At 37.6% G+C, this 15348-nt stretch overlaps 3 protein-coding genes across 4 annotated transcripts; all 3 read right to left on the reverse strand.

The window, feature by feature from the left end:
• Positions 1–230: 230 nt before the first annotated feature.
• Positions 231–830, reverse strand: LOC108845026 (probable purine permease 13). The gene has a single exon (XM_018618297.1). It carries the CDS (start codon positions 828–830, stop codon positions 231–233), a length of 600 nt encoding a protein of 199 aa, XP_018473799.1.
• Positions 831–6490: 5660 nt separating this feature from the next.
• LOC108848057 (probable purine permease 13) lies at positions 6491–7475 on the reverse strand. 2 transcript variants are annotated; one of them, XM_018621465.2, is made up of 3 exons: positions 7343–7475; positions 6916–7220; positions 6491–6830 (listed from the first exon to the last, which is right to left on the reverse strand). In XM_018621465.2, the coding sequence occupies exons 1-3, from the start codon at positions 7377–7379 to the stop codon at positions 6735–6737; spliced, it is 438 nt and encodes a 145-aa protein (XP_018476967.1). In that variant the 5' UTR covers positions 7380–7475; the 3' UTR covers positions 6491–6734. The 2 variants fall into 2 exon arrangements, with proteins under 2 accessions (XP_018476967.1, XP_018476966.1); XM_018621464.2 differs by having other exon boundaries at positions 6491–7220.
• A 3727-nt stretch (positions 7476–11202) lies between these two features.
• On the reverse strand, positions 11203–11950 carry LOC108846752 (uncharacterized). Its single transcript, XM_018619958.2, has 2 exons — positions 11755–11950; positions 11203–11638 (listed from the first exon to the last, which is right to left on the reverse strand). Exons 1-2 carry the CDS (start codon positions 11911–11913, stop codon positions 11459–11461), a joined length of 339 nt encoding a protein of 112 aa, XP_018475460.1. The 5' UTR covers positions 11914–11950; the 3' UTR covers positions 11203–11458.
• Between the last annotated feature and the right edge of the window lie 3398 nt (positions 11951–15348).

Raw genomic sequence — 15348 nt, forward strand, 5'->3', positions numbered from 1 at the left:
ATTAATTTGAAAAAAGTATAAATTGATTGATGTTATCATACAATATTTTATTTTCAACCAAAAAAATCATATAATATTTATTATGGCTCACACTTTTTAATTGTATGTTTAATCTAAATTATTTTTCATTGACTTTCAATAATATAACACATTTACTGAAATTTATGTTTTAAATATTAATCTTAAATTAACAATAGAGATTAACTAATAGAACACACAATGAGAATGCATCATCCTTGAGTTTTTCTTGCTCTTTGAACTTCCAAACCATCAAGATGGTTCTTGTACATATAAAAACCTACTCCCGGGATGGCGAAGAGCATTGCGACAATCTTACCCACAGTCAACTTGTCATCGAACACCACAAGTGCTGCAACAGGCGTAACAATGAAAGAGAGGTTACTGATAAGGTTCGAAAACAGAGAAGTCACAAGAAATATAAGTGCCAAGGCTGCTACAGAACCCAACTGCCATGAAAATGCTGTCCCAACCAAAGTCAAAACATAAGAGACTTGACCCTTGTGAAACTCTTCCATCTCCATCCTCAGCATCTTCCATTCCCCGCTTGCAAACAACCCGATAACCGAAACACAAGAGGCAACAAGAGATGTGTAGATTTGCATTTCAAGAACCACACAAAACGTCTCTCTCTTGATGATATTCTCGAATGAATATTGCATAAGAGAGAGCTGAAGAGAGTAAATGAGAGAAGCAAGAAGCGTAAGCAAACACCCAATCATGTAAGTCCACTTATACCCTCCTGATGGATTGTCTGAATCACCATCAAGAGCAATTACTAGAGCAGAGATAGTAAGGAGTATTACTGACATGCCAGTCCAGATAGTGATTTTCTCAGAATTAATGAAACGAGAAAAGATAGCACTGAAAATCAACTGTGTGCAACAAGTAAGCGAATATGCGTTGGGTTCCTTCTAGATGGAGGAAACCCATTGGGTTTGGTTGGTGATAACCAAACTTGGAAGTTGGGCCATTGGTATTAGTCCATGAGATTAGTATTGGGCCTTGGAGGTTATTAGGGTTAGTGAGACACCATATAAAGTCTCTTAACCTAATTTGTGCTAAGCATACAGCAGACATAACACAAGGAAAGAAGAGTACTCAAGAAGACTCTTAAGACAAAAGAGAGAAAAAGAGAGAAGAAGGCAGATTCGTCTGGGTTTGTCAAGGCAGAGTTTGGAGGGTCAAACGGATCCTGATCGGGCTGATATTTTGTGGGAAGCTTCTTCAGTCAGTGGGTTAAAGGTTCACCGAAGGGATTTGGATTCTAACGGTTGGATCTTCTGTTGTCTGGGTTTTAGTGAAGCTGGTCGTCACAGTTCTTCAGCAGTGCTGTCTTGAGTGTTTGGTAAATCCGACGGTGAGATCTTATCTGATTGAGCTGAGATTTGGCAGAGGTGTTGTGGACTTGTTCATCTTGGATTTGTACGGTGGGATTAGTCTCTGGTTGCCGGAATCCTTGTGAGCTGAGGTCGTTTGGTTGCTGCCGGTTTTGAAGCTTTGTGTTGCTCTCTTGTTGTTGTAGTATCTTGTGTTGGAGATAGCTCTTTGTAGCTAGAGTCTCTGTTCTGTTCAGGTTGTTGAACAGGGAGGACGTGGTTGTACTCACATACATTTATATAGTGGATTGTTGAGTGGACTACGGTCCCGTGGTTTTTCCTTCTCACATCGAGGAGGTTTTCCACGTAAAAAGTGCTTGTCTCATTTAGTTTCTGCTTATACTATATTCTGCTATCATCGAAGTATTTTCCTCACAGGTTCACACAAGGTCAGGGGAAACACGACCGTTAAGTTCCGCTGCGCCGTGTGCCTTATTTCCCCAACAGAGTGGTATCAGAGCTTCTGGTTTTAGGGCTTTGGGTTTGATAACTTCGGGTTATTGTTGCTTGTGTGAATGATGGAGAATATGGGCAGGATGGAAAATATGGGCATGATGATAAGCTTGAATGGTGCCAACTATCATCTATGGAAGGGCAAGATGGAGGATTTGCTCTTTGTTATTGAATTCCATGTTCCTGTCTTCGAGGAGAAGAAACCTGAGAAGAAGACGGATGAAGAGTGGAAGCTGCAGCATCGCCAAGTGTGTGGGTTGATAAGGCAGTGGGTAGATGATAATGTGTTGCATCATATTGAGACTGAGACGGATGCTCGTTCTTTGTAGAAGAAGCTGGAGCAGTTATATGCTAGGAAGACCGGAAATAACAAGATGTACATGATCAAGAAGTTGATTGAGCTGAGGTATCAGGAGGGGACTCCGATGACAGATCACTTGAATGCGTTTCAGGGATTACTCAACAAGCTGTCTGATATGGGCATCAAGTTTGATGATGAGATTCACGGTCTGTGGCTTCTCGGTACTTTACCGGATTCTTGGGAGGTTTTCAGGATGTCTCTTTGTAACTCCGCGTCGGAAGGTGTTATTTCGATGGATTCAGTGAAGAACAGTGTTCTTAATGAGGAAGCAAGAAGGCAGTCGAATGCTAGCAGTTCGCGTTCAGATGTCTTTGTTACTGAGTCAAGGGGGAGGAGTTCAAGTAGAGATCCCAAGAGGGACAAGAACAGGAGCAGGAGCAAGTCTAATAGATTTGCAAATATGGAGTGCTATTTCTGTCATAAGAAAGGGCACATGAAGAAGGATTGCTGGAAGTTGAAAAACAAGCAGCAAGGAAATCAAGAAGAAAAGGTGGATCGGGTGACCGTCACCGAAGATCAGTTTCTCATTCTTCTTGAGGGTGATGCCATTAATGTCGCATGCTAGGACACCAGTTGGGTGATTGATAGTGGAGCTACTACTCATGCCACATCACAGCGGGATTTGTTTTCTACCTATACTACGGGTAATTATGGTTCTGTGAAGATGGGGAATGATGCGATGGCTCAGGTTGCTGGCATTGGTGATGTTTGCTTGGAGACTAGTCTTGGTACTAGGCTGGTGCTTAAGGATGTTAAGCATGTCCCAGATATTCGGATGAATCTGATTTCTACGGGAAGACTTGATGATGAGGGTTATTTCAGTTTGCACGGTGGTGGTAAATGGAAGCTCTCTCGTGGTTCTTTGATTGTGGCTCGAGGTGAGAAGTCTTCATCTTTCTATTGGATGCAGGCTAAGGTCTCCAAGGATGCTGTTAATGCGGTGGAGAATGATAATGCCATGGAGCTATGGCATAAGAGACTCGGTCACATGAGTGAGAAAGGAATGGCTGTGTTGTCTAAGAATGAGGTGATTCCAGGAATCTCTGGTTTGCACCTGCAGAAGTGTTCGCATTGTTTTGCGGGAAAACAACACAGGGTATCTTTCAAGTCTTCTGCGCCTTCTAGGAAACCCGAGGTACTGGATTTGGTACACTCAGATGTGTGTGGTCCAATGAAGACAAGATCTCTTGGCGGCGCATCATATTTTGTGACTTTCATTGATGATCATTCAAGGAAGTTGTGGGTATTTCCTATGAGGACGAAGGATCAGGTGCTGGGATATTTCAAGCATTTTGTGGCGTTGGTTGAGAGACAAATGGGGAAGAAGCTGAAGTGTATCCGCAGTGATAATGGTGGAGAGTATCTTGGACCATTTGATGCTTATTGCAAAGAGCATGGAATAAGGCATCAGTTCACGCCACCTTATACTCCACAGTTGAACGGGTTGGCTGAAAGGATGAACAGGACGATTGTCGAGAGGATGAGATGTTTGATCTCACAGTCAGGCTTATCGATGACTTTCTGGGCAGAAACTTTGAACACGGTGGTTCATGTGCTGAATTTGTCACCAAGTGCTCCATTGGAGGGTGATATTCCAGAGAGGGTTTGGACTGGTAAGGATGTTTCTTACAGTCACTTGAGGGTCTTTGGGTGTAAGGCATTTGTTCATATTCCCAAGGTTGATAGATCGAAGCTTGAGATGAAGTCGCGGCAGTGTGTGTTCATCGGTTATGGTCAGGATGAGTTCGGGTACAGATTTTATGATCCCGTTGAGAGGAAGCTCGTGAGGAGCAGAGATGTTGTGTTCATGGAAGATCAAACGATTAAGGACATTGAAAAGTCCAAAATTCCAACTCAGGTTTATGAAGGTTTGATCGATATAGAGGCTACTCCTTCTACATCTGTCCATGGTGAAGTTGAGGTTGAGGTTCAGGATGGTACACCCGGTGCAGATGCTCCCGCACATGAAGATGGCAATGGTGATCATGGTGACGATCATGGTGAGACACCAGCTGCTGAGAACCAACCTACTGTTGTGAGAAGATCCGAGAGGGGTCTTAAGCCGTCGACAAGGTATGATCCTAGTGAGTATGTGCTACTTACTGATGGGGGAGAGCCTGAAAGCTATTATGAAGCTTTAGAGGATGAGCACAAGGATCTGTGGTTTGGCGCCATGGATGAGGAGATGGATTCCTTTGAAGAGAATCACACTTTTGAGTTGGTGGAATTGCCTAAGGGCAAGAAGGTTTTGCTTAATATGTGGGTGTACAGAATTAAGCATGAGGATGGAAAGCCACCTCGATACAAGGCTAGATTGGTTGTGAAAGGTTACAGCCAGAAGAAGGGGATTGATTATGATGAAATCTTTTCTCCTGTTGTGAAGATGTCATCCATTCGGGTTGTGCTTGGATTGGCAGCGAGCCTTGATCTAGAGGTTGAGCAAATGGATGTGAAGACTGCTTTCCTTCATGGTGATTTGGAGGAAGAGATCTACATGGAACAACCGGAAGGCTATGTTAAAGAGGGCAAGGAAAATCTGGTTTGCCGCTTGAAGAAAAGCCTTTATGGACTGAAGCAAGCACCGAGGCAGTGGTACATGAAGTTCAAGTCTGTTATGGGGGAGCATGGTTATGTAGAGACTGATTCAGACCAGTGCGTATTTGTGAAGGTGTTTGGTGAGGATGATTTTATCATCTTGTTGTTGTATGTCGATGATATGTTGATTGTGGGCAGGAACATGGACAGAATTAAGGAATTGAAAGAGCAGCTCGGGATGTCCTTTGCCATGAAAGATATGGGTCCAGCGAAACAGATTCTCGGTATGAGAATTGTTAGAGACAGAGGTGAGAAGCTGATTCACTTGTCTCAGGAGAGGTACATTGAAAAGGTACTTAAAAGGTTTCATATGGACAAGTCTAAAGTGTTGAGTACTCCGCTTGCACCACACTTAAGACTGAGCAGTCAACAGAGTCCGAAGACATATGAGGAGAAGGAAGATATGGCGAAGGTTCCATATGCTTCTGCAGTGGGTAGTTTGATGTATGCCATGGTCTGTACAAGACCGGATTTAGCCTACGCCGTTGGAGTTGTCAGCAGGTTCATCTCCAATCCGGGGAGAGAATATTGGAATGCTGTGAAGTGGATTTTGAGACATCTCCGAGGGACTTCTGATCTGAAGATTACATTTGGGGGTAAGAAGCCTTTGCTGGTCAGTTTCACTGATTCTGACATGTCTGGAGATGTTGATTCTAGCAAGTCTACTTCGGGTTACTTGGTAACATTTGCGGGTGGAGCTGTGGCATGGCAGTCAAGGTTGCAAAAGTGTGTTGCATTATCTACCACTGAGGCAGAGTTCATTGCTGCAACTGAAGCTTGTAAAGAGTTGTTGTGGATGAAGAACTTCTGTGAAGAGATCGGTTTCAAGCAAGAAAAGTATGAGTTGCTTTGTGATAGTCAAAGCGCTATTTGTCTCGGGAAGAATTCTACATTTCATTCGAAGTCGAAACACATTCAGAGGAGGTATCATTGGATACGGGATGTGGTTGCTTCTAAGGAAGTGGAACTTGCAAAAGTTCATACGGATGATAATGGAGCTGATATGATGACAAAGTCTTTGCCGAGGGGAAAGCTTGAAGTATGCCGAGGAATAGCCGGAATGGCTGTTTCCTCCACCTAGTCGGAGGGGGAGTTTGTTGGGTTCCTTCTAGATGGAGGAAACCCATTGGGTTTGGTTGGTGATAACCAAACTTGGAAGTTGGGCCATTGGTATTAGTCCATGAGATTAGTATTGGGCCTTGGAGGTTATTAGGGTTAGTGAGACACCATATAAAGTCTCTTAACCTAATTTGTGCTAAGCATACAGCAGACATAACACAAGGAAAGAAGAGTACTCAAGAAGACTCTTAAGACAAAAGAGAGAAAAAGAGAGAAGAAGGCAGATTCGTCTGGGTTTGTCAAGGCAGAGTTTGGAGGGTCAAACGGATCCTGATCGGGCTGATATTTTGTGGGAAGCTTCTTCAGTCAGTGGGTTAAAGGTTCACCGAAGGGATTTGGATTCTAACGGTTGGATCTTCTGTTGTCTGGGTTTTAGTGAAGCTGGTCGTCACAGTTCTTCAGCAGTGCTGTCTTGAGTGTTTGGTAAATCTGACGGTGAGATCTTCTCTGATTGAGCTGAGATTTGGCAGAGGTGTTGTGGACTTGTTCATTTTGGATTTGTACGGTGGGATTAGTCTCTGGTTGCCGGAATCCTTGTGAGCTGAGGTCGTTTGGTTGCTGCCGGTTTTGAAGCTTTGTGTTGCTCTCTTGTTGTTGTAGTATCTTGTGTTGGAGATAGCTCTTTGTAGCTAGAGTCTCTGTTCTGTTCAGGTTGTTGAACAGGGAGGACGTGGTTGTACTCACATACATTTATATAGTGGATTGTTGAGTGGACTACGGTCCCGTAGCTTTTCCTTCTCACATCGAGGAGGTTTTCCACGTAAAAAGTGATTGTCTCATTTAGTTTCTGCTTATACTATATTCTGCTATCATCGAAGTATTTTCCTCACAGGTTCACACAAGGTCAGGGGAAACACGACCGTTAAGTTCCGCTGCGCCGTGTGCCTTATTTCCCCAACAATATGCTGAAGCAGAGAGTAATAAAAGCCCGTAAGAGTATAACAGATTGTCTAAACCAATGGAGAGACCAAGAGAAAGATATATCCAAACCAGAGTCTTGAAGGAACAAGAAGAAGATAAAGATGGAGTGTTTGAAGAAGCAGGAAGGAGACAAAGAGGGAGATAAAGAATCGGAAAGCCAACGGTTTGGACAAGGGTGGAGATCCATTTGCTGTTTCCTCCTTGGTCATAGTAAAACCGACCGAGGAGAACAGCTACGGCTTGAGCCAATATGAGGAAGAAAATACTGATGAAGACAAAGATCCACCGTTGACTTCGTTTTAGCTTCATCAGTTGATGAAGGACGTTACTTTCTTCTTCATCTTCTTTCTCCAAAAGAATCGATTCTTCGTCATCTGTCACCAACAAATAACACATAAAGTTCATAGCTAATAACTTTCAGGCGATTTATTAAGAAAAACCCAATTGTTTTGGACACTGGAATTGAAAACGAAAATACTTAAAAGGGAAAGATTACCCATGTTGGTGGGAGAGTTGTCTGATGGATGAATCATGTATGCTACAAAATCAAGAAGTCGAAGCTGTTGCTGTTTTTATTATTATTGCCAGCCACACCATTAGAGCAACCTTATTGCTTGGTATCTCAAAACAAGTATTTCAACGGTTTAATACAACTATTTAATCCCTTTAGTATTAAAATGGAAGCAAAAAAAGAGAATAACCTTTAAAGAGTACTATATTTTCGAGTTTGCCATTTTGATGACGTGTCGGCACGAGGTTCCTTCTCAGACCCTTTATCAAAGAAGGCTTATTCACCTTAGGATATTACGGATATTGCCATTGGACAAACATGCATATTTGTATGAAAATGATACATAGTTTCATGTCCGCATTTGTACAAAAGGAAAGTCGTCAATTACGTGATTTGAGTGTATGGTCGACGAAATTTTTTCTTTCCTTCCCACCTTCTATAATTTGAAATAATATTTAAAAAGATTGTATAATTTTATTTTGCATATGGAAACCTAATTAAGACTCATATTAAATAGATAGTGGAAAAAACTTATTTTTTTGGCAATTGAAATCGAATTATGAGTCATATGGAAGTAGCCGTTTATGACTCATATTAAATGGCGAGTGACTTATGATTGTTTTAATTCGTCATCGAATGCTGAATATTTTCCTCCTTTCCACCTTCCATTTTTGAAATACAATTTACGAAGATTTTCCAAATTGGTTTTGCAAATGGAAACTAAACCAAGTCAAATTTTAAATAGTGAGTGAATTAGGAAGTAACAAGATTCGTTTTTCCATGATTTGCAATCGAAATTTACTGCATTATTTACACTTTCTTTATATTTTGTTATAAGATCAGTGATTGAGAATTCCAGTTGTCCAAATATCGATTTCAAATCTAAAGAACACATATATACAAATATCACACTTTCATATAGTTGTCCAAATATCGATTTGACATATTCTGTTTTGAAAATCTAATATTTACTTGCTATATGTGTTCAATACGCATTAACTACTAAATGAATGTTCTATTCACTATATAATCAAGTTTACTTCTTCGTTTTATACCACACTGATCTAAGTTTCAATAATATTATTTGTCAAGTAATAAGCAAAAGTTTATCATATTTTACTATGGTAGGTTTTGACATGATCGCCGATCTAAAGCCTAAGAAAAATATGTGGAAGATCAGGGTTAAGATCATCCGACTTTGGAAGCAATACTCGGTGGTTGGTGGAGAGAGTATTGAAATGGTCTTGGTCGATTCAAATGTAATCTTCGTCCTCGATTTTTTTTTTTTGCAAGTGTTATCCGTTTATTATAAAACGTTTCTTTTATACTAACTTTTGTTTGTTACAATTGTTTTTTTTAGGGTGATAAGATTCATGGTTGTTCTAGATGATAAACTCTGTATATTGATTGATTCTAATCGATGGATGAGAATATATTACCGATTAAATATTAATGTACTTAATAACTACTACATAATCAGTATTGATTACCAGAGCTAAATAATGATATTTTTAAAAACACACGACATTCCTATTTTGAATATTATTTATGTCCTGATTCTTATAATAGAATCTATGGTAATTAGGGAACTATATATATATTGATTGATTATAATCGATGGCATCAATATATTACCTATTGTATATTAATGTCCGGGTATCTATTACATAATTAATATTGATTGATTACAAGGGTTAAATAATGGTAACTATGTATCGTGTATTCAAATCACATGCCATGCAATGTCGTTAATTGTGTCAACCATATCAATGTAATATTCTGTATTATGGGATTTAAATAGAATTTCTCCTTCCAAAAATGCTCATAGCAAACGTAAACGGTCATTTTAGCTATACTCTCTTGCAATGGGTACTCACAAAAACTTCTCCAACTTCTTTTAATTTTAAACTTTTATTTATAACTTGGGTTTTCCCCATAATTACTTTTTAAATCAAATAAATCTGAAATTATATATATATATATAATTTGTTATATATATTTCAATAACATTTATAATTGACCGAACAAGTATAATATTAAACATAAAAACAGTGGAAGTATACCGTGCTATATTAGAGGCTATTATCCAATTAAGTGTAACATGATTTTTTTTTACACTGAAAAAAATATTTATTCATAATTTTAGACAATTGTGAATTAAGTCACAATAAAACATAATTATTATATAGACCAAATTCTTCTAAATATAAACCAATATATACAAGAATGATAATAATGGCAATAAGGCCCAATATATCATGTATATAGAGACCTGCGCATTTTCTAAAAATATGTATTTCTAGATTCTAGATAATTCTCTATAATATATTCAGAGCAGAAAAATAACATTTAATATTTCTCAAAAAAAATTCAACATCTTATGTACTGCCCGTTTATATTACATTTCTTAGACTTTAATACTTCAGCTCCTGAATTCTTTTAATTTTATAAAATACATAATGTTGGAACATAAAACCTCAAACTTTGATTTCTTTTTTAAAGGGCTAAACTCACTCCGCGCAGGGCGCGGATCTCACCCTAGTTAAATGATTAAATTGTAAAACATTAAAAAGGATTAAGTCACTAGTAATGGACAACAAGTGGAGAAGTGTCAATATAGGTCCTAATGTGGTTTTTCGTGAGTTTTCATTTGAAAACTTCATCTCACATTTATTCTTATTTTTCTTACTTTTGTATTTTTTTATTAGTATGATACTCACTCACATACTTCCAAGAACTTGTCTTTATCATCAAAAAAATGTACGAAAGGAATATATTCGAAATGACCAACAATTAGAAAATACTCAAAGTGCATGTGTTAAAAGTTCAAATCGCTGGCTTTATTAAACGTCTAAGCTCTTTTCTTTCAAAAAACATTATCTATACTATTAAAACATAATCTCTCTTAGAATTCTATCCTTAATTTTAAAGTTATTTACAAAATTATGCCATTATCATTAAAAAAATTATGTTAATTATTTTTGACAACTATTTATTCAGCCAATTAGATTCAATGACGTTTTTGTGGTATACTTTTAATAAGGATAATATGAATTTGTGGGTGAGAAGAACAAAGAGATATCACTATATTTATGGTAACAAATATATTTATCTTTAATACCAAACAATTTTTTTACAAGTAAAAAAATCATAAATGTTATTATAATTTTCCTTATATTGTAAATTTACATTAGATTTCTTTTGTAATAATGGCACGTGGTATCTTTCAGACAAAGATTGTTTCGCTGATGTAGACGTTCTATGAAGCTTCAAAAAATCTCTTTATTAGTATTTTAGTTTTCAGTTGGTAATATTACGATAAATGTTTAATGTAATATTTCTATTTTTAGATGTAATGTGAATGAGTTATAAATTAATTAACCTTTAAAAAAACTGGAATTATTTAAGTTTATATGTAAAATATTTGTTATATTTTCTATTGATTTAATTTTGAATAACTCTAAAATCATTGGGTTTCGTTTTATTTGTCATATGTCTCATAGAAAGTATAAACCCAATGTATAAACCTAAATTTTAACTTCGTATATTTCAAAGTTAAATTTATCAGTATAACTAAATGTACAGTATGCAATCTTGGTTTAATATACTTAATTATTTTATTATTATTAGATTGACCCAAAAACAAACAAAAATTATATATTCTATTCAGGTCTGGTTATCTAGACTATTTAAGTTTTAGTAATAAAATATCTGTTCGTTTAAAAAAAGTCTCAACCTAAATTGTTATGACTTTAGTTAAACGTGTTCTTTTTCAAGGGTGAACTCGTTTGGTTCTTCAACCCTATTCCACATAATATCTTTAAGAAACTTGAGAGCTCCTGCATCACGCTTAAAATTTTGCTATAGTGGGGCACACATTAAAAAAGAGAACCATAGTTTCATATCCCAAAAAACTTATCCTAACGAACCTACTCACCTACAATGCATTGTTCTTCAATGCAATAAGCTAGAATATCTGGTACTTCTTTCTCTGCAGAAAGCAGTACCATAAATCTGGTACAATAGAATCATTCAGGCGCACCATTAATCTGTCACACCATTAATCTGTCAGACTTTATCACAGGAGCATCCGCCAGGACCTCACCAATACGCGTGGAAGGGATGAAACAGATCATGAACTGATGCTCCATGATCTTGTACATGTGTGCGAACGTAAAACTTCAAAACGGTCCAATCTAATCTCACAATAGAACCGGTTTTCAAATCGTTCCAGTAATGGCTGGCCTGATTAGCGGAAATGAACCCGTGAATCACAGAGTCCTGCAGAAAAATAAAAGAAGATCATATATTTATAGTTTTTGATATATGAAGAAACGGAAAGCTGTGTTCGAGGAAAAAAAATAAAACGCAAGAAAAAGATTAGAAACAATACGCACCAATTCACCGAGGAGAAGAATCTTTATCCCCATAAATTCTCCGTTCTTGTTAATGTTCTGGGAATCCCAGTAGCGGATGAGGCGCCAGCTGAGGCGAAGAGAGTTGAAAGTGGAGTAGGTGACGGCGGCGTTAGCTATGGGAGCACCTGATGAAGCCATTTTCGCGATGGAGTTTAGAGACGTAAACAAAGGGGAAACGTAGAGTAGACAAGTTTAGAGACAAATGAAACTCACCATAGACGACATCGGTTTATAAGAGAATGGAGAATTAGTTACAGGAAGAGGAATCACGACGTTGGCAGAGATCGTGCGTAGTCATAAAAATTGACTTTAAGTCAGACACGACATTGACCCACGGCTGGGTGTACTGATGAGGACCATCAGGGTGTGAAAATACCGTAGCTTGAATGTGAAAATTGACTTTGTTTTTGGGTATTTTTTAAGTCAGACCCGACATGATCCGACCCGAACCCGACTTAGGACCGAACCAAACCCGGACTAATTACCTTATTGGGTCTAACTATCTAAGATCCGAACCGATCCGGACTCGGTAGGACCCGAACCGGATCCGAACCGATAAGTTCTAATTACCCGATTGGGTCTAAATATCTAAAATCCAAAAAACTCGGACCCGACAAGACCCGACCCAAACCCGACCCGAGAACCCGAATGCCCAGGCCTAACAATCTCATTTAAAAAAAATATGGATAGGACCCACAAATATGTCAATGTGGCAAGCTGTGGAATAAGTAAAATGTATCATTATAATATAGATTTGATTAAGAATTCGTTAATAATCTTATACCATCAAGTTTGAGGTTAATCCTAGAAAATACAGTTTACTATCAATTATACACACTAATAATAGCAAAAACAATTATATAGGAGATGCAAGTTGAATTGCAAGAAATCAATTTTAATACAGCGACTCAAACGTGGTGAAAGTAGGCTCGATCATTTGTAAAGTCGTTTTGTTAAAAATTTCATAACTTATAATAAAAGAATAAATTACTGTTACAATAATAGAAATATAGAGTTGTTTTCGTTGAAAGATTAAAAAGTAGAGACGGCTTTTATATCATCTTTATATTAACTACTATAATAAAGGGCCAATATCATACTGTTAGCACATGGATTTTAAGTTCATTAGGCAGCCCCTTAGACAGCCCCTAGTACACTTTTTACCTAAACAATATGCCTAAGATAACGAATAAGAATTCTCTCGTGGAAAAAAGCAGAAACGTATTTTATAAAATGGAAGGAAAGAAGAAAGTTCACATGTTTTGTTTTTAATCTGGTTTGTCTTGTTGTATCGGTATGTGCCAGACACATTCATCATTATATGCTTAAATAACAAAACCAGTATAGTATTCCAAACTAGATAACCAAAACATCGGTTACTACAATTTTTTTTTTCTTATTTGTTTTCTGATACATCCTTTGTATGCCTTGTCCCAATTTTCGTGAAGGCGGATAAAGGATGTCTTGATCTGGAGGGCAATAGCTCTTCTTATAGTCAAATGTGGTCGACCAAATGTTTTCAAGATGAATCAAGCTCACGAGCATAACCTCGTTTAGATAAGTTTGGTTAACATGTCTGAGAGATTACTATTTAGTGATCGTAATGTTCAGTGAACAAAGGTAACAAGTACTCAAGAGATAATTCTTCGTATAAGGCTTATCATCGATTCAATTAATTATACTTAGAAATACATAGGTCTAAACTAACTATAATAGAAACATAGTCGGTCCTTAAAAAAGGTAACAACATCATTACATAAAAGGAAAACTGCTCATTCTCGACTAAAATGGAAATATTGTTTGGTTTGGAGTCTTTAATATTGATAGAGTCATTGGACCAATAGAAAAAAGGGCCAATCTTTCCATTTCTCCTCGGGTCGACCTTTCTAGAGTCATTGGTCCAACACAAATCCGATTTAACTTGCCCCATTTCTTTCTCCATCTCCGGTTTTTTCATCTCGTCCGGTTCACTTCTAGTGGACTCATCCAACTCAATCAGCTTGTCTTTTTTTTATCACAATCATCATCAAGTGATTATCTATGCATGGTCGCATTATCCCCTCCTCCTTTACAAAACTTTACTCTCAATTTCAGTTCATCTGGAACAAAAAGAATAAGGTTAGACACATTGAAGATTTTACTGATTGTATACTTACCTTGGAGATTAATTTTGTAGGATTATTATTAATCCGTTCGAACATTAGGAACTATCGATCTTTGACATGAGTTTGGATTTTCTCTCATTTGAAAAGAAATCATTTATAAGATGAATCCACACCATGTCTCCAGGTTCAAACACCATCTCCTATTTCCCTTGTTTGCCTTTCTTGCATAGATCTTTGTATATTCTTCAATGTTTCTCGTAACATGCTCATGAAAAAACTTAACAAACTTGGCTTTTCTTGCCATCAAGATTAGCTGCTCTTCAAATCCCTCAAATCTAAAGGAGTTAGATGTTGAAAACCCATAAACAACTTGAAATGGACACAAATTAGTAGGTAAATGCATAGAATGATTGTAGGAAAAACTCTACATGAGGCAATCAATCTTTCCAAGTCTTAATGGAAATTTTACAATTGAGCAGTGCATTAGGCCATATCCATGTGCTTCCTTAACGAATAACTTCCAAAGAACATGTAGGTACACAAAATCGGTTGTCATACAAGAGAAAGCCATCAGTTTCGTAAAACTTTCAATGCACATACTTCTTTGTTTCCATGTAATCTTCTTGAAAGTCCGGATCATTGGCATAATATCACTTGATCTGATCAAACCCTAACCGTCTTGGTTCATAGAAGAGAGTAAAGAATCCCTCCTGGAAAGGGCATCATCAACCATATTCCCCATTCCCTATCTATATTGAATGACATAGGAAAATATCTCAATGAATCTAACCCATCTTGCATGTCTCTTGTTCAGTTTTTGTTGGCCATTCAAGTTCTTACGATATGCATGATCTATGTGAGTCACATATTATATTGGCCACAAATAGTGTTACCATGTTTTGAGAGTCTTTACTAGTGCATAGATTTTCTATTTAGTGTTTGCTATTTCAAGGTGGCTCCACCAAGTTTTTCACCGAAGTAGGCTATTGGCCTCTTCTCTTGTATCAAGACAGCTCCAATACTCATACCAGAAGCATCACACACTATGTCAAAAATATTGAGAAAGTTGAGTTATGTGAGTAATGGTGCATTGATCAGTATGTCTTCTAGTAACTGGAAGGCTTGCACTCACACAATCTACACTCTTTTTGATGATCTCCGTGTGTGGAGCAGCTATGGAGCTGAAGTTTTTGACAGATATTTTATATAATCCAACAAGACAATAGAAGCTTCAAACTTCTCCAATCGACTAATCCCTAATAGCTCGTAACTTTGCCTCATCAATTTGTACACCTTGTGAAGTCACAACAAAACCTAGAAAGTCTAGGCTCTCCCTTCCAAAAAATACTTTCTTGAACTTGGCATACAAAGTCTCTTTCGTAAGAGCATCCATAACCCTACTTAAATTCTCCACAAGCTCAGACATTTTCAGGATATAGACCAGAATGTCATCAAAATAGACGACCAC

This window comes from Raphanus sativus, chromosome 3, assembly GCF_000801105.2.
Source record: "Raphanus sativus cultivar WK10039 chromosome 3, ASM80110v3, whole genome shotgun sequence".
NCBI classification, from domain to species: domain Eukaryota; kingdom Viridiplantae; phylum Streptophyta; class Magnoliopsida; order Brassicales; family Brassicaceae; genus Raphanus; species Raphanus sativus.